At 40.8% G+C, this 22,691-nt stretch overlaps 1 protein-coding gene and 1 long non-coding RNA gene across 5 annotated transcripts in view; one reads left to right on the forward strand and one right to left on the reverse strand.

Moving 5' to 3' along the window:
* Nucleotides 1–16,724, forward strand: part of LOC127048379 (uncharacterized) — a 56,127-nt gene extending 39,403 nt beyond the window's left edge. Inside the window, exons 2-6 of one of the 3 annotated variants that reach the window (XR_007773617.1) lie at nt 2,459–2,649; nt 4,351–4,803; nt 6,304–6,476; nt 15,063–15,175; nt 15,912–16,724. This is a non-coding gene — a long non-coding RNA (uncharacterized LOC127048379). The remainder of the gene's footprint in view (nt 1–2,458; nt 2,650–4,350; nt 4,804–6,303; nt 6,477–15,062; nt 15,176–15,911) is intronic. The other 2 variants (XR_007773616.1, XR_007773615.1) reach the window with 2 other exon arrangements.
* SLAIN2 (SLAIN motif family member 2) overlaps nt 1–22,691 on the reverse strand; it is a 64,485-nt gene that overhangs the window by 10,076 nt on the left and 31,718 nt on the right. The window contains exons 3-7 of one of the 2 annotated variants that reach the window (XM_050947704.1): nt 21,093–21,257; nt 19,715–19,876; nt 18,135–18,494; nt 16,305–16,442; nt 9,222–9,299 (exon numbers count right to left, since the gene is read on the reverse strand). In XM_050947704.1, coding sequence (XP_050803661.1) covers nt 9,222–9,299; nt 16,305–16,442; nt 18,135–18,494; nt 19,715–19,876; nt 21,093–21,257 — 903 coding nt within the window. The remainder of the gene's footprint in view (nt 1–9,221; nt 9,300–16,304; nt 16,443–18,134; nt 18,495–19,714; nt 19,877–21,092; nt 21,258–22,691) is intronic. The other variant, XM_050947705.1, reaches the window with a different exon arrangement.

Genomic DNA, 22,691 nt, shown 5'->3' on the forward strand with positions numbered 1-22,691 from the left:
TTCTGTTCCATGTAGCAAAAGTACTTTGCCTAGAGAACACTTCTGAACAATGTTTAATAAAAGTCAGTTTGGCATCTTTAGAATAGAAAGGAAACTTACCTGTAAGCAGAGTTCCCTGAAGATAGAACAAAGGAGTAAACTCTTGAATTAATGAATAAGACTTGCTTGTTGTACAATGGTGGGGCATATACAATTCAAGTGCTATATACACACACACACACACACACACACACACACACACAAGCAGTTGAATTAAACAAAATGAGAGTGTTTGAGAACTCTACTTACATATAAGAAACTTCATCCCTTTAACAAGATATGATTAGAACTTTAGCTAAAGCACAAGGATGAAGCTACTACAGTCTGGGCATAAGGAGACATGCTTTTAATTCCAGCTCTGCTATAGACTTTTTGTATGACATTAGACAAGTCATTTAGTTTGAGATTCAGTTTCTCCTTCTGTAAAATGGGGACAATTGCCTCTCTCATCAGGATATTATGAGGCTAACATTGTCTAAATCATGCTGAAGTCAGATGAAAGACACTCAGTGTTATATACACTCCAGAAAACTGAATCTAGTCCATAGAGGCAAAGATCAGTATATCATAAGAATTTGATGGGAAGAGATTCTGATCAGTATGAAAGAACAGAGTGTGGTCACCTGGTTAGAAGAGGAACAGTCAGAAATCTGGGTTTTGACTGTCACTGGCTTGCTATGTGATCTTGATCAAGTTGTATAAACTACTTCAGTTTAACTGTTAAATATAATTTCTTGGTTATTTCACAGGTGTGTTTGTTTTATTCTAGATAATGAACTGAGATAATCCTTGCAAGAAGAGATATTACAGTTGTGTTATGCACTTTGAAATACCAGTATCAGTAAAAATATTTCCAGAACAGATTGTCCTTTTAAGACCTTTGAAGTACAGACAATCAGAAAAGTGATAAAAAGTGCCACTGTTTCTCTAAATGTTTCTCTAAACAAAAAATAAGCTCACTGTTGTAATGACTGTTCTGGTTCTGATATTTACATGTCAATGATTTATACACCTGTTAAAACTTCCTAAATAGTTATTAAAATAAATGACATTCTGGGATGAGGAAGTTACTCATCTTGTGCAATAACAATGGTTCTTCGAGATGTCTCTCCCTATGGGTGCTCCACTGTAGATGTATCTGTGCCCCATCACCTCTAATCAGAGATTGTAGGTAGCAGTTCAGCCCGCACATGCACTGTTCCTCCCTCATGGTCTGTTTTGAGGCTATGCAGTGCTGTGCAGGCAAACCCCACTCAGTTCCTTCTCTACTGCAGAGCCCCATATTGAGAACTCCAAAGTAAAGAGGGCAAGTAGTTGAGTACCCATAGGGGCAGACAATCAAAGAACCATTGTTATTGCACAAGATAAGTAACTGCCTCCTCTTTGAGTAGTGTCCCTATGGGTGTTCCACTCTAGGTGACTTCACAGCAGTATCACTCCTGGAGAACTGGAACATCGTAGTGCAGTTTGTTACTACAGAGGACTGATGAGCCAAAGATGGCATCAGAGGCTAAATTTCCAGCAATTGCCTAATGTTCTGCAAAAGTGTGGGCAGAGGCCCAGGTTGCTGCTCTATAGATTTCTGAGATAGGAACATCTTTAAGGAATGCAACTGAGGTAGAAACTGACCTCATGGAGTGCATATGGACTCGACAGAGACAACAGGTTGCGCCATTGATAATAGATGAATGCCACCAGAGACGCATTTGGATAGTCTTTGAAGCAATACTGCGGAACCTTTGGCTCTTTCCACAAACAAAAGGAAGAGCTTAGGGGATTTCCTAAAGTCCTTAGTCCTGTCCAAGTAGAATGGTAGTGCTCTTCTAACATCTAGTATATGCAGAATTACCTCCCTGCTGTCACAATGTGATTTGGGGAAAACAAACAGGGAGCTGGATCTGTTGATTCATATGGAAAGTGGAGGCAACTTTAGGGAGAAACTTGAGATGTGGCCTCAGTTACTTTATCGTTTTTTTTTTTTTTTTTAAAGATCTTGAATGGTGCATGTGTCATCAGGGCTGCTATTTCTCTTATGCACCTAGCTGAGGCAACAGTAATTAGAAATGCTGTCTTCATGGACAGGTGTAAGATGAGCCCATGGCAACTTGCTCTAAGGGAGATCTAGTCAGAGGTCTGGGAACTAGGTTAAGATCCCATGTTGGAGCAAGTAGTATCACATGCAGGAAGATATTCCCAATGTCTTTAAGGAATCTATTCATCAGCAGGTGTGAACACGGAGTATCTGTCTACTTGATGACAGAAGGACATTATGGCTGCGAGGTGCACCTTAAGGGAGCTGAGCGAGAGTTTTGACCTTCTGAAGTCTGAAATGTAATCTAAAATCAGAGGGGAGGGAGAATGAGGCCGGATCTATGTGCTTAGAATGACACCAAATTTTGAATCATTTCCATTTTTGTAGGCAAGTATATCAAGTGGTTGACTTTCGGCTGTGTAGCAGCACATCTTTCACCTCATCAGAGCATTCAACCTCCAAGTCTTGGAACCAAGAAGGAGCCAAGCATGGAGGCGGCAGATCTGCTTGTTGTTTTGAGAGAAAAGGTGAGGAATGAGCTGAAGAGAAACCATAGGACATACTTCCATCTATGCTAGGTAAGAGAACCAGACTTGTCTCGGCCAAGAGGGGGCAATCAGAATAATTCTTGCTTTGCCTTGTTGAATTTTCAGCAAGACTTTGGACAGAGAAGGAAATAGGGGAAAGGCATACAAGAGGTCAGTGTCTCATGGGAAGATGAGGGCTTCTTCCAGTGAACGTTTCCCCCGACAGCTCTGGCAGTAACGAGGACATTTCTTGTGCCAGTAAGTAACGAAGAGATCTGTAGTTGGGACAAATACGTTGCGAAGCACCTCTAAGTTCAGTTCCCATTCGTGGTCTTGAGAAAAGATGTACCTGAGACTGTCAGCTGTCACATTCTGTATCCCTAGTAGGTAGAAGGCTGATAGTAGCACGTTGTAATGGATGCACTAGTTCCAACGTTTGAGTGCTTCTATGCAGAGGGAGGGAGATCTGGCACCCCGTGGCATTTTATGTAGAATAAATATCATACTGTCTGTCATGTTTGTGTGGGTGTTCTTGATGAATGGCAGAAAATGTGCACAGGCATTTCTGACTGCTCTCTGCTCCAAAAGACTGATATAGAAGGCCACTTCTGTGGAGGACCACTTGCCCTGAATCTTGTGCTTGTGTGGGTGGGCTCCCCAGCCTAATAGGGAGGCATCTGTCACTACAATCAACATTAGTGGCGGTTGCACGAATGGAATGCCTGCTCGAATGTTGAATGGGTCTTTCCACCACCTAAGAGAGTGCTTTCTGTGGAAAGCGCTGATAGGAGTTTGGTTAGTGGTGTTCGAGGGATTTTGAAGTGACGAAGGTGCATGCTGTCAATTGACCCAGTAGCTGCAGGTAGTGTTTAGGACTGGCCTGGACTGTCTCTATGAGACTCGTGAGGTTGGCAAGTCTGTGCAGCGGAAGAAACGCTCTCACTTGTACTGTTTCAAGTTTGGTGTTGATAAACTCCAGTTGCCATCTGGGGGTCAGTGTCGATTTGTGTATGTTGAGTTGCAGGCCCAACGGCTCAAATGGGCATATGGTCATCTGGATGGCTTGTACTGTATCCTCGAATGAGGGAGCCCTGAGAAAGCACTCATCCAGATAGATAACAATACTCAGTGTTCACAGATGTGCTGCTATGACAGAAAGAACCCTGGAGAATATCCTGGGTGCAGACGAGAGGCCGAATGGGAGCACTGTGTACTGACAATAGTCCTGCCCAAAAGTAAACCATAGAAATTTTCTATGTGATGGTTGTATTGAGATGTGAAAGTAGGTATCTTGTAGGTCAAGAGCCAGAAACCAACCTCCTTGCTCTAGAGCTGGAATAATGGCTGCAAGAGTGACCATACTGAACTTCTGTGCCTTCACATATTTGTTTAGTGCCCTTAGGTCTAGAATGGCCCGCCAATCTCCCTTCGCTTTGAGGATCAGGAAATAATGGGAGTAAAACTCCTTGCTTCTGAGTTGCGGCAGGACTGGTTCTAGGGCCCCAAAGTGTAACAGATCTATTTCCTGGTGAAGCAGATTCTTGTGAGTAAGGTGTGACATTACTGACAAATTGTGACCATATAGATCATTGTTGGAACCAGGGTCCTACAGTCGCACCAGGTCTTATACAGAGGTGGTCAAATGGGGTGTCTATGGAAAGGTTGTAGTTTACTGGTTATAATTATGCTGTCTGTATATGCATATCATTTTTGTATTTTACGTACTTGTATCTCAATGTGTTTGATTCTAAGTAGCCTCAGTGAAGCATTTGGTCATCTTCTTGAGAAAGGACTATTCTCAGTAAGTTCTCAATCAAGAAACACTTAACTGACAATGGACTTTGGGAGACACCAATCCACATCTGAGCTTTTCTGGGAACAGTCAAACTAAAGGCATCAGCCTGCAAAGAGCTGAATCATTCATGGACATGTGACTTGCCCAGGTGGCTACAAACTCCATCTTGTTGCTGTGATTTTGCACAGAAGAACAAAAGGGTTTCTGCTCACAAGAGAGACTATAAAAGGCCTTGGAAATCCCTCCATTTGGTCTCTAGCTGGCTCAAGAGATGGCCTCCCCCCACCCAAGAGATGCCTGAAAGAAACTGGAACAAAGGATAGTAACTACGGGGGGTGAGAGTGATTGCTGGACCCAGACTAGGAAGAAGTCCAGTCTGTGAAAAAAGCTTATTGGAACGTCTCTGGGGGGTGAGATTTCATCTGTAATCAGTTTCTTAATGTACTGGGCTTAGACTTGCGTGTTTTGTTTTATTTTGCTTAGTAACTTACTTTGTTCTGTCCGTTATTACTTGGAACCACTTAAATCCTACTTTTTATATTTAATAAAATCACTTTTGCTTATTAATTAACCCAGAGTAAGTGATTAATACCTGGGGGAGCAAACAGCTCTATCAGTGTTACAGAGGGCGGACAATTTATAATTTTACCCTGTATAAGCTTTTTCCAGAATAAAATGGATTTATTTGGGGTTTGGATCCCATGGGGAGCTGGGCATCTGGGTGCTAGAGACAGGAGCACTTGCTAAGCCGTTTTCAGTTAAGTCTGCAGCTTTGGGGACGGGGGTCAGACCCTGGGTCTGTGTTGCTGCACATTAGTGTATCTGGCTCAACAAGACAGGGTTCTGGAGTCCCAAGCTGGCAGGGAAAATGAGCTTAGAGGTAGTCTCAGAACATCAGGTGACAGTCCCAAGGGGGTTTCTGTGACCCAACCCATCACAAAAGGGTCCCTGACGAGGGATTGGGAAGGGAGGTAGGAATGAGGGAGGAACGTGAATGGAATGGCGTAACCCTTCAAAATAATCTTCAAGACCCATCTGTCGGAGGTGATATTCTTCCAACTGTTGTGAAAGAGGGCCAAGTGACTTCTGAAGGGATGTGACAGGTGCATAGAAAGCAGTTGATATTGCAAGGAATAACTGTTCAGACCCTCAACCAAACTGTCAGAAGTGCTCAGCAGAGGAGAGGTGAAGGGACACACACTGGGGTGCTGACTGCTTCCACTTTTGTACTCTGGGCCTTTTGCACTACGATTCATAATAGCACTGTGAGAATGGGTACTGAAGAGGTTGTGACTTGTGATGTAGTTGAGAGCTGTATCTTCTCTTTTGTCCCGGCAGTGTAGGTTCTTAGGGAGTGTAATGTGGCCCAGGAATCCTTCAGGGTGTGGAAAGTGGAGTCTGTCTTATCAGCCAAGAACCTGGGCCCTTCAAATGGGAGATCTTCCACCATTGTCTGCAGCTCTTTGGACAACCCTGAAAGGTGTAACCAGGAAGACAACCTCATTATCACCATCTTAGAGACCAAGCGGGCTGATGTATCGGCCACGTCCAGTATCTGTATCACAGTTCTAGCTACTAAATGGCCCTCTCTGACAAGGGCCTGAAACTGCTCCTTTTGTGCCTCTGACAGATGTTCCACAAACTCATGTGTTTTCCATAATTAATAAAACCATATTTGGTCTTGACAGATTGGTAGTGTGTGACTCTAAGCTGCAATGTCACCAACGAATATGCCTTCCTCCCAAAGAGATCTAGCTTCTTCCAATCCCAATTGAATGGGGTCGACTTGGCATGATGTTGTTTGCTGTGTGCATTAATTGCATCCACTACAAGTGAGTTGGGTTGTGGATGTTGAAACAAAGCCTGTCTTTTTCGGAGGTATGTAGTACTACTTGCTGGCTCTCTTGCAGGTTGATGCGATGGAGGCTGGTGTCTGGCCAGATGACTTTGGCAAGATCTAGAATCACCTCATTCATTGGGAGGGCAACTTTGGACAAGGAGGCAGCATGGAGAATATCCATCAGCTTGTGATGTGTGTCTTATCTCCTGCAGGGGAATTTGCAGCTCATCTGCCACTCTCCTGGTAAGATCCTGAAAGTTATTAAAATCACCACCTAGTGATGGAGGGGGAGGCATTACAGACTCATCTAGGAAAGATGAGAAGTTTGCTTGGGGGGAGGGGGGAGAAGGGTGGCTTCCCCTTTGAGCCTTTTTTCCTGGTCTTCAAAAGTTTCCTCCACCTCTGGCTCAGGAGCTCGGAACAGTGAGGCTCTAGGGGACCATCTGGTGAACTCTCTCTGAGACACACTGTATGCTCTCAACATGTAGGTTGTGTACATCACAAAAGGATCCCAATAAGGCCATTAGGGAGGTAAGGGCATGGGTGGGGGTATCCAAGGAAGCCCATACCATGATTGCAGGTCAGCTTGAAGGAACTGTGGAGGTCCCTTGTATTGTGACAGCAGGCCACAGTGAGAGGCCAGGAAAATGACATCCTCCAGGTGTCATAGTGGTCAATCATGCTGGGGAACCCCTCTAGCTGGTCAATAGCCCTTTTTGTCAAGCTCAAGCCTTTACGGGGGGAATCTGCGGGTTTTTTCACAACTCTACCCTTTTGAAGTAGAAGACTCTGGGGATGATCCAGGGTTGGCACCAGAGTCCCCTCTTGGCTGAAGTACCTTTTTCCATAAGGAGTTTTCACTTCAGCTCCCAGTTTTCACGAAACCGTGCCTTTATGTGCTGTCAGAGAGAGCACTTCTGAGGGAAATGGGACTACCTTGGACACAGTGAGAGTGTCTGTCCGTTACTGGAATCAATTCCTTGCAGGAAAGACACCTCTTCAAGTTAAGAGAGAGGGGCATTTTCTCTAACAGTGAAAAATACAGAAAAGATGTTCTTCCCTCCTCTTCCTTTTTTTTTTTATTTTTTTACTGAAAGACGTTAGAATGATTTCTAAACACCCTGCGGGAAGAAAGGGGAGGATCCCCCAAAAAAGGGTAAAAACGTAAACTAAAGATCCCTTTCTTTTTTTAAAAACCAAGGGGGTAATGAAACACTATTTAAAAACAAAAGAACCCAAAACAACTACTACTTATGCTAATGATGCAGATAAGGAATGGACAACTGCTCTTTCAGTTTGAGGCCAAAGGAATTGAGGGGTTCCATCACACAGCCTTGAAGCAGGCCATGAGGGAGCTGTGTGGGCTGAATGGACAGTGCTCCTACAATCTCTTATCAGAGGCGCAGCAGTGCAGATACACACACAGTGGAGTACCTATAGGGACACTACTTGAAAAAAAAAAACTATAGTCCAAAACTGAAGATAGCATTCTAGGATCTTCATGAAAAGAGATCAAAACTAACAGACAGCATTACAAACTTTAGACTGTTTTAAACTTTGGGCTTTAGAATTTTATTTTTGACAGTCTAATTAAAAGAAACCACTTCAAACCCCAAGCAAGAGAAGCTATTAAATTCCTCTACAGGTTCCAACATTTCCAGATTGATAAGCATTCTGTCCAGTTCTCCCTAGAAAATCTGGGAAGTATCCAGAATTAGGACTAAAAGGAAATGGCTAGCCAGAAAGACTGCATTAAAATTTTTTGTTCAGGAGACATTGGCAGTTTTATTCCAGTCCAGGTGACTGACTAAATAGGTCTCGCAAAAAGAGTTCAATTCTTTAGTTATCCTCAAGATCGAGTGAAATTCCTGATATTGCTAGGAAATGTTCTGAACAGATCAGTCAGACACATTTATGATTAACCACAAGAATCTGGACCAAATTTTATTTTATTAGGTTGATGAAAGTGCTATTAATAAGGAGAAGGCAGAAGACAGTAAAACTTCCTGCATACAATGAAGTGACTTGTTAGTGGCTTTAAGCTGTGTGTTGACTATTAATTGTCAGAGATATGTTTTAAGATCAATTGAGTATTTGCTATGAAAAAATTGCAGTCATTGATATAAAATAAGTGACTTTGCAACAGAGACTTCTCTAATGTACTTAAAATTAAGGTGAAGCATGGTCTTGCACTAGGATCTTCTGGACTTTAATAGAGACAACAGGAACAACTGCATTTTAATAAAGCTCATACAATTATGTGTTTTGGTTATACCTTCATAGTGAGATGATAGTGTCTTGTACAAGCCCTCCAGAATTTAAAACTAATTAGGGCTCAGATATTAAGTTTGGTCCAGTCAGATTGAAGTTTAAATTGATTCTTCTGGTAAGACTGTACCTGAGCCATTTATAGCATAGCCATTAATAGCAGAGACACTATACTAATATTTTCTAGACTATTTTCTGACTAAAAATGTATAATTGTTATCTTAAGGAGAATTGATGCTACACGTGAACTTTTTCAGGAGTAACTAACTTGCTAGCATCTATTTCTAACAGTGACATGTAAGGCAGCAATTTTTCACTCATGATTGTTGACAGTTTTCCCAATGCAAAGGGAGAAGTGAAATTTAAAAAAAACACTAAAACAATGCAGTGTTAAAAATTAATCTCATGAATGCAGCCTTAATGAATATGGCATCAGAAATCAGCTTTGCTAATCCAGAACTGATTTTTTTTGTAATTTCTTATGCTTGAAGTCATAAGTCCTTGGATCATATCTCAAAGTGAATATCCATCTCTCAAGAAACCTTTCTGCCCACAGCAGACAAGACATGATTGTGCTATATTGATATATTAAACTCCAATTTACTGTTAGTCTCTGCATGCAATTGTTTGTACTCGTTAAATTAAAGGTACAAGATTTAACACAGGTGAACAGTTTTCGGAGTTTTGCTGGAACTTGGTAAGAGGCTGTAAGTTAGTTACCTCCTTTTGTAGATGGAGTTTGAAGAAACTGTTTGGTTTTGAAGGCAGCACGAGGCAATTTTTTCTGCCTTTGCATAGCTGTTGAAAGATAAGAAGTGTTATATTTGTCTAGAAAGACAACACAACTCAATTCACTTGGGATATAGAATCACATCTGCTTGTGATGCACCAGGGAACAAGCAGCTAGTAAAGTGAATAACAGTTTTCAAAAGCTGTTACGGCTCTATAAGAAGAGAAGTGCTTGTTTTAAAGTGGTGCTTGCTGCATTAAAAGGTTGCAAAGGGACAGTGTCAAAAACCTTGTGGTGGAAAATGCACAAATTCCTTAATAGTAAAGAAGTTTCTTGCAGAGCTAAAAACCCAGGAAGGCAAAACAAACACACCAAAGGGAGAACAAGCCACCAGCTAACATGCCACAGCAATCTCAGTGCAAGATTAGATATAAAGTAAAGATAGAAACTAAGACGGTCAGATTTAACTTGATAAAACAAGGTTAATTTTCCTTTTAAAGCAAAGAAACTTTCAGAAAAGGTGACTTTCCCCTCAAACTTACAAAAATGTATGCAAGCTAATAATCAAATCAATCAAATTCAGGATTGCCAGCCATCAAATCTAGATATGTTTCAGAATTATTGGGCTTTGCTAGCTTCTGCAAGAATAGATCTCAGCAAAAAAACCTAGTCCTGTTAGTGCAGAGGTGGGCAAACTACGGCCTGCGGGCCACATCCGGTCCGCGGGATCATCCTGCCTGGCCTGGGAGGCTAGTCCCCGGCCCCTCTTCTGCTGTCCCCTCCCCTGCAGCCTCAGCATGCTCACTCCACTGCTAGTGCAGTGCTCTGGGTGGCAGGGCTGTAAGCTCCTGGGGAAGCGGAGCTGCAGAGCCCGGCCTGACCCGGTGCTCTGTGCTGCGTGGTGATGGCGGCAGTGTGGCCCAGCTGCAGCCAAGCAGCGTGGCTGTAGTGTCACCAGCCACTGGTGCTCCAGGCAGTGTGGTAAGGAGGCAGGGAGCGGGGGGGCTGGATAGAGGACAGGGGAGTTTGGGGTCGTGGTCAGGGGGGAAACGGGGTTGCATGAGAGCAGGAGTCCCGGGGGGCAGTCAGGAAGGAGGAGGGATTGGATGGGGCAGCAGGAGGCAGTCAGGGCAGGGGTTCTGGGGCAGTCAGGGGACAGGGAGAAGGGGTGGTTAGATGGGGCAGGGGTTCCGAGGAGGCCATCAGGAATGAGAGGAGGGGTTGGATAGGGCGGCGGGAGTCCGGGGGCAGGTAAAGGGTGTGTGGGGATGGGGCAGGGGTCCCAGAGTGGCCGTCAGGGAACCGGGGGGCGGGGGGGGAAGGAGGAGGGTGTTGGATGGGGCAGGAGTCCCCAGGGGCAGTGGGATAGGAGATGGGGGCCGGGCCACGACCCCCTCCCCTAACCTGCCCTCCATATAATTTACGAAACTCGATGCAGCCCTCAGGCCAAAAAGTCTGCTCACCCCATGTTAGTGCCTTAAAGGGTCCCTGTAATCTACCATTTGCCAACAGCCAGCTAGCAAAGTTCTAGGAGCAGCAGATGCTTGGCAGGAAGGAACATGCCAGGAATTCTGAGATTCAGTATACTCTCACAGCAATCTTCACTAGCTGGGAGGTAGCTTCTACTGGAACCTAAGGCCTTGTCTACACTCAGAAATTGCACCATTTTCACTGTACTGGTGTGAAGTGCTATAATGTCCCCAGTGTGTACAGCAGTTATACCAAAGTTCTTATAACAGTATAAGTAATATAGGAATGGGATTAAACTATACCAGTATATGGCAACTTTACATTGGTATAATTACATCCACACTAGGAATTGTATAAGTGTAACTACTGGGGGGAGGGAGAGAAACACATATCTACCTGACAGTTATACCAGCACTAAAATGGTGTAGATCAGACCTCAGTTACCATCCTTGGCGTAACCCCTGATGGAGGACAGTTATGAATACAAGGCTTGTCCTGCCCACCAAGCCCCACAGCATTCTACATCAAGCCAAACACCAGAACTGGTGGCACTTTGATGAGGGGAAAAAATTAGCACCTTAGTAACATTTTTTAAAATACTTTTAACTTCTCCAACTTTACAAGCATTCATATTCAATTATAATGTAAGATTATCTCCATGGGCCCTCTTACACTTCAAGATCTACAATAGCTCTTTGAGGAGTAGGGAGGGAGAGAACAGAAAATTGAGGAATTTTCCTCATCTCAATTTATGGCTGGCTAGCATGTCTTCTTGTCTTGGTCTTAAATGCTATAATAAAAATGTTTACTCAGAATTGCTATTCTCTCATAAAATAGTAAAAAATAATGAAGTGCTCATAAATATAACACAAGATGCTAGCTCTGTAATTCATAAATACAAAGAACAGTGGTAATACTTCGTATCAGCTAGAGCCTAACTAGTTTGAACCCCATTCTGTGATAGAAGCGTGTAGCTTTACACACACACACCTCTACACAGTTTCATCACCACTTCTGATGTACAAACTCACTGGGAATCCTTTGCTTAACTTAATTTCTAGGTTGTAAAGCATTTTTGTACAATGTACCCTCATTTACACAAACAAGAAAAGTGATAAAAGATATCACAAAACACACAACTGTTTTAATTGTAGAAATGAACAAAAGCTTCCAAACAATCATATCTAGGAATTAAACTGTAACAGACCACTAGCCCATCACGTCTACCTATGCCTCTGACTAATGGTTTCTTACTGATGCAGTCATGTTTACTTCCAGTCTCATTGTGCTGTATAACACCACTCAAAGACAAGAAGAGCAACTTCTTGTGTGCTCCAGAAGAAAGTTTCTCAAGAATGAATTTAAAAGGCAGAGTTACTTTTCCAACCCATGTCCCAATATACTATTCAACCTATTTATATTTAGGTAAGGCAGCCACCCATTAATTTTGCTGATTCTCTGATCTTGCTTAACTGTCTGATTTGAATGAAGATCTGGTACTAGAATTGAAGTTAAGTGATTTTTCTATCATGACACTTACATTTCATTTGCAAGTGAGGTTAGTGGATCAATATGTAAGACTGTAAAACAGATGTCCCATTTACAGATCAAATTATCTGATATACTCCATGAAGTTTCTTTAACTACATAATTATCAGCACTAGGATCACTAAAAAGAATTTCAGGCATTAGAGGGGAGCAAAGCTGAGGAAACAAGCAGTTTCCATTAGGTGAATATGCAGAATGTAATATGGTAAAATATCTTAAACATTTGCATTGGATATTGTATCTATTTCTATCAGTTTTGGTTACATAAAGTTGAACTTTAAAACTAAAACTACAATTATGCTACTTGTAAAATGCTACAAATACTATTAAAATGTACTCTGCCATAGATGGCACATTTTTGAAGTGCAATGCAGATTTCTAACAACTAGTTTTAAAAGCAATATTTCAAATCAACAAAAACTACAGTAATGTAGGCCACTGTTTGCATCAGAATGTTTGATTTTTCTTTTTATCCTCTGTGCATGCTACAGAGCTTCACCGTGGCCATTTATGATTTCAGCCACTTTATCAGAAGATAAGTAGGCAACTAAGCTGTAGATGCTGCAACCTGAATTAACAACAGCCAAGTGTGTTTAACTCCACTTTTAGGATTTCACCTAGTACATTTGAATTTTAATACACTGGTATAAGCACAAAGACACATATTATGTACTTGATTTAATAGAAGTATCTGTCTTCTATCTGGAAGTTCCCCCTAAAAATTTTCCCAATAGCTTTTCAGAGGTTTGCGTTGCTTGGGAGACAAACTCTAAAGGAATGCGTGACACTGTCCCTGCAGTTATACAATATTTGAAAATCCAAAGTAACAAAGATATTTGTAAGAGCTAGTTCTTTGATATATGGAACTTAAATATTAAAATATGGATAGTTAAGATCTAGTAAGAAGAGACAATCATTCAATAGTTTATCTACGTTCACAAAGTGATTTTTCCACATATCACTCGGGAGTTTTAAATAACTACAAACAGGAGTGTGTAATTTAGCCAGTTTTAAATAGAAACTGTAATACACTATTTATAAATGGACTGATTGAGTGGTGACTTTACACTAGACTGCATCAGACTGTTTGAAAATAATTTCTCAGTTGGATTACATTAAAAAAACTTATCAGAGGGCTTGGCTACACTGGCGCTTTACAGCGCTGCAACTTTCGCTCTCAGGGATGTGAAAAAACACCCCCCTGAGCGCTGCAAGATACAGCGCTGTAAACCCTCAGTGTAATCAGTGCCGCAGCGCTGGGAGCGCGGCTCCCAGCGCTGCAAGCTACACCCATAGAGGATGTGGTTTGCGTGCGGCGCTGGGGAGAGCTCTCTCCCAGCGCTGGCGCTGCGACCACACTCACACTTCAAAGTGCTGCTGCGGCAGCGCTTTGAAGTTTCAAGTGTAGCCATACCCTAACTGTCTTTATACCCTGTACAACTACACATACAGAAGATCATGTCTGGAAGTACATTTCTTCCACTTCCACTTAGACTAACTAGACCTCTCTAAAGTTGCCTGTTCAACATATCACACATCTGAGCAGTTGCTAATTTAGAGGTCTTACTGCATTCCCAACTAATTTTCAATTGCCAGCATCCACAGCACATTCAGTAATGCAGCCATAGCAGATGAGCATATACATTAGCTAGTGAACAGCAGCCTTTGACAAGGAAAAAGCAATGACCTTAGATAGAAATGTAGCAACCTTAAGCTCATGCAAGACCAGCAGGTGAAAGATTTGGATCTCGAAACCCAAGAAGTCCTTGCTACAGGAAAACATAACAAACTTTGCAATAATTTAACAGTGGCATTTGTCCAAAGTGAAACAGTTAAATACAAACCCAATGGGAAAAAATGGAAGTTCAAATACAGAAATCATCAAAATTCCAGGAACTCAATACTTAAAACTGGATGTTTGTATGTACACACACATAAGACCATCCTAAATAGATTTACTTCATATTCTAAATCTTAAAAAAAAAAAAAAAAAAAAAAAAAAACACAAAAAAACCCCAATTAGTTTGTATATTCAGTAGCAAATATCTAACATCAACAAGAGCAAGGAAACTGTAAGGGATAAAAGTCTGGGCTTTATTCATGAAATCCAATTTATATAAATCCAGTTAAGCTACATGGACTTTTGTGCTTTGAAAAAATGTTCAAGTATTGGATATAACAAATTCACCTAATGATTTCCATAATTCTTATCTGTCTGTTAATTAATGACACTGTTTAAACACTACTTTGGATCCTACAGTCTAATTACCATGCTAAACTTGAAGTCACAATATTATGACTTCATGGCAGGATTAAGCAGTACAAGCTAGGATGTGAAAAGTTTAACTCTTGTATAGTGAACAGTCGGAAGTGACCTGGCTAAGTAAGTTTTGTATAATATTTCCTTCAAGTTTGCTCAATATTAAGACATTTGCCCCCAAGTAACCCATATGGGTTTGCTAAAACCTTCCTTTTGTTTTAAATCCTTACAAATATGCAACGTTCTTAAGCAATTAAAACTACCACTGAAATATTCCATTAGGAGAGCTGCTATCAAATTGTTTAACTTACTGTAGACTGGTGTGATAACATATACTTTAATGGGATTTTAGATATAGTTTGTCTGACAGTGGAAGTAGTTCTTCAACTGAGTTTCTTGCTTTAATAGTTTTAAATCAAACTATTAATCCAGTAAGGATATATACCACATATTTCAGAAGCTTGTACCTAATAATGTGCTTTTATTGCCTAACAAACTTGAACTAATTCATGTTTTCTTCCTTAATCATTTGATCATGTTTTCCTTCCTTTAGAATTTCACACAGTAAAAATCTAGAAATTAAACCTTTAATGTTTAGACAAGATGGTCATCACATTATCCTAGAAGCATCCAATTGTGAATAAATATTTGATTAAAAAGATACAGGTACAGAACTGTTAGACTTGCACCTTAAAATACATTTGCTTTTGTTTTGTTTTTTAAAGTAGTGAGTCCTTTAAGGAGAGGCCTGCAATATGAATAAAAATCTAATCTTGCAGTTCACAGCTCATTGACCCTCCCACAACTGACCCAGAGCATTAGGTTTGTTTTGCTTGACAGTAATGTATGTGCATATAATGGGGATTTGAAACTCATTTCATCCTTTACTTGTAAGGTATTGAAACTTGCAAGAATCCTGTATTTGAGCTGGGATTTTTGCATTTTTGATATCCTGCATTTCATTACTTCACTGGCTTACAAAGAAGAGACCCATCTGATAGGACAGAGTAAGAGAGAAATGACTGAGCCAAAACAAGACAAATAGATGTAATTTCAGATCAGCTTTCAGCATCCTTTAAAAACCATATTTACCTCATTTTTGTGTACTGCAATATAATTAAAAGGTGAAGAAAACCAGAAAGTTAGTTTTCATAAAATCTTGAAAACAAAATGCAACAGTACAAAGTAGCACTGTACAAGTTCTCTAATTATAGTAAATAAAAATAGTTTCCACAGTACTCTTGTCTGAAGTGTATGTATACTAAACACGTACCAGAATATACCAAAATATTAAATATATTTTTAAAAAGGGACTGTCATTTTGTATATAAGTAACAACTGATGTTCTCTCATCAGTTCAAAGTTCATGTAATTCTTCACCAATATTCATTTTATTTTACAGAGGAAAATACAGCACATTGCCGCATTTCAACAATGACAAGCAATCTCACACACAAGGGAAAAAGAGGGGAAAACTCTTCAATTTCAAATTTCTGGGGAAACTTCAAGAGAGTGAGGAAAATATTAAGAAGTATGAAAAGTAACTTGGACAATAGTAGGCACATACATAAATTTAATGGAAGAGAAGTGCTAAACTTGGAAACAACCTGGTTTTTTTTTCCCTGTCAGATTTGGCATTTATAACTTGATCTCAGACTTGACTAAACATCAAGGCTAATGTTATGTGTAGTTCTTTATGAAATGGTTCTCTTTACCATGAAACTGTAAACACATGCTACTGCTTTCAATCTAATTCCAAAATATGTGTTTACAATATCACTGTAAAGATACTTACTGGCTGAAGCCTGAGGTTGAATGCGAGGTATTCCTCCATTTGGCACTTGAAAATTTGAATCACTTCTGCTGTTTTTCACAGACTCAGCATGGATGTTAGATGTCCTGGACAGGTTTGGAAGACTACGCCTTAGTTTTTCTGTATAAAAAAAAACAATGCAAAGACACAACGTACAATCTCATGCAGAAGACTGATAACATAACTGACAGTCTTCAAAAACTGACCTGAAAGTTAATTTTGCTGTATAAAACTGCACTGCAAATTAAAAACTAAATACTATTTAGACCATTCTGTTGTTCTACAGATGACAATTATTTTCTTATGCCTCACGTGAAATATTCTGCATGTATTTTCTTCCTAAATATGTAGTAATTTTGCTGTGTGCAAGTCAGAAATATAGCTGATTTCAAAACTCTCAAAGATTATCTGCATTGTGAACCCATGATTTTTTTGTACTATATATTACACGTTTGACCATAGTAATTTTTCCATCAATTTATGCCCAACAGTTTTTGAAAAAGTATTATATAATTACACAGTTTCCAATCTCTCTCTATATAAATTTAAAAAAAAAAAGATTCGTTCCACCTACTACTGAAGTGCAATCATCTGAGGTGAAACATGGTCATTACTTAACAGTACAGTTTATTTTGACAAGACACTAACTCAAACTTCATATAGTTTTAGGTAGGCACACTTATCCAGAATGGAATTTGTGCCAAGATGCCAGGGCTAACGCTTGTGTTTTTGCAAAGAGCACTATATGATCTTTAAAATTCAAAAAACTCAAGTCCAAGCCATTAAACACATTACACAAAAGTGCATATTCTTACATCGGTTTCCAATCTGCATTTTAAAGTATTAACAGCTTTCTAAGGTCACGTCCACACTGGCTCTTTCATCGTTAAAACTTCTGTCACTCAGAGATGGGGCGGAAAAAAACAAAGAATACCCCTAAACATCAAAAGTTTTAATGATGAAAAGCGCCAGTGTGGACAGCGCTTTATCAGCAGGAGTCACTCTCCTGTCAACAATGCTACTGCCCATTGTTGGGCGTGGTTTTATTGTGTCACCGGGAGAGCTCTTCCCTGGCAACAAAGAGTGGCTACACTGTGCACCTTACAGCAGCGCGGCTGCAGTGGCACAGTCACGCTGTTGTAATGTAAGGTGCACAGTGTAGGCATAGCCTACGTATCTTTTGTCTGTACATTAGTCTCAATTTAACAGGGCCATAGTTTGAGATGGCCGTCTTTCAGGGAATGCCCATACTCACACCCCTGCCAACTTGTTGAATAGAAGGACTGCTGCTTATTTGGGAAAGAGCTTCCCTTCCCAACACATGGCATTTCCCTGTTCTGGGGATTCTAGCTAGGTTTTCATATCACATCCACTACTTAAGTATCATAGCACCTTGGTTATTTGTCCCTGTGGAGCTTCTATTAGCTGCTCCATACGTCCCCAGCCCAAGTAACGCTGGAGTTTATCCAAGTGAGAAGAGCTCTAGATGGGAGTGGGAGGACAGCTGTTTTATCAGGATGAGGGGCTGTTCACTAGGCCATCCTGATTTAGAAGAAATACAGTTAGTCAGATGCAGGAAATAGGTATATAATCCCTTATGTCACTGGATTGAAGTAAAAAAATATAAGCGTGAGCTCTCAGTCTCATTGGTATCCATATAAGAACCTTTGTATTTTTTTCGGATACCTTAGGTTTACCAGGTTTGCCACAAGTTTTTGATCACTCACATTGCAAACTGACGGCTACTTTTATTTACAACACTATACTACTGCATTAGTGCTCAGTGCACACATTTGAGACAAAGCTCTTTACCTTCACTTTTGACATTGCTAGTCTGTAAATCCGTAGGATGGCCTTGAAGCGAAAGACGAGGTTGCTGCAAGCGGCTAATCATAGGCTGGGGTGACACTCTGCTGTATTCCAGGCCTCGAGCAGGTGATCGAGAACGAGGAGAATTCCTGGGAGACTGCTTTGGTGAAGGCCATGGTGAGTTGCGTGGTGATGGTGAGAACTTGTTAACAGCCGGATGCACTGCATGATGTGTACTGTCTTCTTCATCCTCTAAGCTCTGTGCATCAAGTTCCTGATCACTAAACGTGCCCCGTCTTGTAGAATTGCAAGAGGAACCAGAACTACGTCGAGAAGTAGTGGCTGCATACTCCTGCCGGAGACCTGACAACAGTAAGAACATCGTTTACAGATTATCTTAGACAAGAAATGGATATTATTATATAGATGGTGTATAAAAATACCTACCCCAAGTTCAAAGTCATATTTAGCAAATCCTAGTTCCTCTTATTTGAGGATTCAATTTCATCCCAGATCTGTATCAACAAAGTTATCTAACAGTTGGTAGCCTATGTGAAATAAGGAGTTGATTTAGGTCCCTTTCCTGTGACGGGTTTCTCAGTCTTGTTTTTTCCATAGTGTGGACCACATCTTATATATTTGGTTGCTCACCTGCCGCCCCGTACCTGCATCGTAACACTGACAACTACAGCAATTACTTACCTAGAAAAATAATATTAGAAAGAATATTAAATGTATTTCTTACTAACAGCACCTTTAAGCAACTAGAAGTAAGAACTGTATGATCAGCCAGCTCTATACGTAGGCTACAAGCCAGTTTGAGCACTGTTCTGGTAGATTGGTAACCATGATAATTAGCACCTTTGGCAATCTCCACAGACGCTAAAAACAAAATAGACAAAAGGTTGAACAAAGGCTACATCAAAACTGAGAAAGTGTGCATGACTGCTTTTCCCATCCGTAACTGTTCTGTGGACAAACAAAAAAGAGTTTATTCTCCAGGCTTTGAGCACTGAGCTCATCAAGACAGATGTACGCTAAAGCAGTACTTGTTCCATGAAGAAGGGATTTAGGATAATAGGTGAGTCCAACTAGCATTTAAAAAAAAATCCACTGCGGGCTATCAATTTGCCTCTCCTGTTCGTCAGTATTTCTTTTGCCCCTTACCTCTAAATCCAACTCCTTACAGCAACTTTATCCTCCTCTAACCAGAAGGCAAAAGGATCAGCCAGTCATGTTACAGAAAGTCCAAAGTTTGCAGAACTGCATAAAACCTGTACCTATCTTCCATTCCCATCCCCTCCAACAACTTAGTATGCAATGCCTCACCCACCTTTTTAAGGACTTCTGGCCCAAAGTACAAGTTTGGGGGACCATTTCAAATCTGGTTTTCCCATGTAGTAATTCATTGCTCTAACTTTACCATTAGGGCCATCTATTTGATAAGTCTCAGCAACTCCTACTCGCTCCTCTACCATTCTTTCCCCCATTGCTGCGTAAGAAAGTTAAAAATGTCTGCAGCTGAAGTTTAAAGGAATTATGTAATCAAAGAAGAGTTGCCTTTCAGTATGCAAAGTACTTACTTTCCTCCTGCATCCGAGCTAAAATTTGCACATCTGTGACATTAGTTAGCTTGTAATTTGATCCAATAGAGTCTTCATCCATTTCTGAAGCACTTAATTCACTGTCGATAGAGGACTGAGGGCTTAGTGAAGGATTTCTATCTGCTGAACTTTTAAAATGACCTGTACAAGAATAAAGAAATTAAAGTAAAACCCACAAAATACACTGCAGTGTATTTCAATAGCTCAGTAGCTACTACTGTGTCATAGTAGTTCAGTGGCTACTAGCGGATGAAAGGCTGGATGTCCCACTATCCAGCAAAACAACTAATACACTAGATAAATTCAGACAGGGAATAAAGCTTTTCTTAAAAAAAAAAGTGAGGGTAATTAACCATTGAAACCATTTTCAAGCATTGTGGTGGATTCTCCACAAAACTGGATGTTTTTCTAAAAGATGTGCTCTAGTTTAAACCAGAATTATTTCAGGGAAGTCCTTTCGCCTGTGTTATACAGGAGAGCACACTACATTATTACAGGGGTCCTTGCTGGCCTTAGAATCTATGACTTTATAAACTTCAAGAGATTTGCTGATCCACTGGATAACTGCATATACAACGTGTTAACGTACAATCTTAAATATGTAACTGGAATTTAATACTTATGTAACTTAGATAAAAAATCTTTTTTTATACATCCAGTAACTAATACTATTTGTTTAAAGTTGTTCTATTAATCAACATTTACAGAATTGTACAAGCTCTAGAAAGTCTTTCACATTTCCGATGCCTTCTCCATTCCCCAATAGATCTGTTGATGTCTCAGAGAAACTGACATTCAAAAAGCCAAAAATAAAGGCAAAAAACACTGTCAAAGGTTATGGTATGTGTGTCAGACTGCAGTTTCATGACATACCTTTCATACACACACACACTTACTTCACACCAAGATTATATGGTTCTTAGTACTACAAGATTCTACACCACCTGCACTCATGCTGGCTATACCAGTGCCTCAGTGCATAAGAGAATTGTAGGCTTTGCAGTCATACTAGTGTAGATAACCATTTAAACATATATTCCAAAAAGTTGTACCAAACCTTTTAATACATGCAATATGACTCATATCCATACAATTAAGTTACATGCATTATTTGTCCATTATCTGTACCTGACTAGTACAGAAAAGACCCAGAGGGAAACAGCATAACTATACTTCATGCCAAAATAAGCTGGCCAAATGCTTTTCCTATAAAGTTAGTATCTTACATATGATGCAGGCTTCCTATTGACACTCAAGTTGTTAGTATAGTATCTTTTCTTATCCACATAAGCTTTAACTCCTTGCCAGTCCAACCCACAACTCAAGAGCACACAATGTTTTTAGAACAGAAACTTACCGGAGCTACCAGGAAATATGAGTTGTTTCACTAAAGGGGGTTTCACTGGTGTTGAGGAAGGCGAGTTGAAACCACTGCTGTAGGGGCTGCTAGCATTTGGACTATAAGGGCTTGTGTAACTGACCGTACTGAAAGGGTTACTGTACAAACTTGGTCTCTTGAGCACTGTATGAAAAGGGGAAAAAAGCCACATTGAAGGAATTGGTGAAGATCAACATATATACAGTAGTATTTAAAGTAATTCAACAAGATGATGTTACTAGGCAATTCAAGTAAAACAATTCAGTCACCAGAAAAACACTGTGGTTTTATCAGAGTGGTAGTCGTGTTAGTCTGGATCTGTAAAAGCAGCGAAGAGTCCTGTGGCACCTTATAGACTAACAGATGTATTGGAGCATGAGCTTTCGTGGGTGAATACCCACTTCGTCGGATGCCTGACAACGAAGTGGGTATTCACCCACGAAAGCTCATGCTCCAATACATCTGTTAGTCTATAAGGTGCCACAGGACTCTTTGCTGCTTTTACTGTGTTTTTAGATTTACAAGAAGTGCCTATCTTGGGTTCCAGACACATACAATCATAAAAAATACACACAAAAAATGAGAGAACAATACCCCTGACAAGTTTTCCTCACCCAACTCAATAGGACTAAATCCACACCACTTAACTCACCTCCGCTTCTAAAGACCAGTAGATAAGCCTTGTAGAGTGTCCTATAGCTCAGACTGTGGGGTGGAAAGGAAAAGTGAAGCAAACTCCTCCATAAGTTACCAGACTCTAGGCTTCCCCCTTTTACAGGACAGGCTCAAGCACCTTGGCTATTGTTAACTGCTATAGTAACAAACATAAAAGCAGTCTCTAAGGTACTCAGGACAGACAACGTTAAGGTGAGCCAACTTGAATTGCACACAGGCAAAATGGAAGCCACTTCAGATATCCATGAAAAGAGGGCTGCTAAGCAAGAGGGCAACTGCATTTGGTACTAGCTGAGCAGGATTCTGAAGCAACCATACACAATTTACGATGCACTTGGGAAGGACGAAGTTCTGACTGCCAAAACATGCTCGCATTGACAAGAAGATTTTGACCTCTCTCTTTGCAAAGTACAAACAGGAAAAGTGCTCTTGGTCATTGCTCTACAGCTGTTGACCTCAACATCCAAAAAACCAGTTGCACATATATAAGACTTTCAGATGCAAGTGAGTAATAGGATATCTCAGTTGAAGGAGTTAATGGCAGCCTAGCAGAATAACCTTCTATTCTCATTCTAGTTGAGCCTCACCCAGCTAACTCTTATACAAGCCTTTAGCTCAGGGGTGGGCAAACTTTTTGGCCCGCGGGTCACATCTGGGTATAGAAATTGTATGGTGGGTCATGAATGCTCACAAAATTGGGGGTTGGGGTGCAGGAGTGTGCTCTGGGCTGGGACTGAGGGGTTTGAGGGCAGGAGGGGGATCAGGGCTGGGGCAGGGGGTCAGAGTGTGGGAGGGAGTCAGGGGTGCAGGCTCCAGGTGGCACTTACCTCAAGCAGCTCCCAGAAGCAGTGGCATGTCCCCCATCCAGCTCCTTCATGGAGGCGCAGCCAGGCAGCTCTGCAA

This window comes from Gopherus flavomarginatus, chromosome 3 (assembly GCF_025201925.1).
Source record: "Gopherus flavomarginatus isolate rGopFla2 chromosome 3, rGopFla2.mat.asm, whole genome shotgun sequence".
Classification (NCBI taxonomy): Eukaryota; Metazoa; Chordata; order Testudines; family Testudinidae; genus Gopherus; species Gopherus flavomarginatus.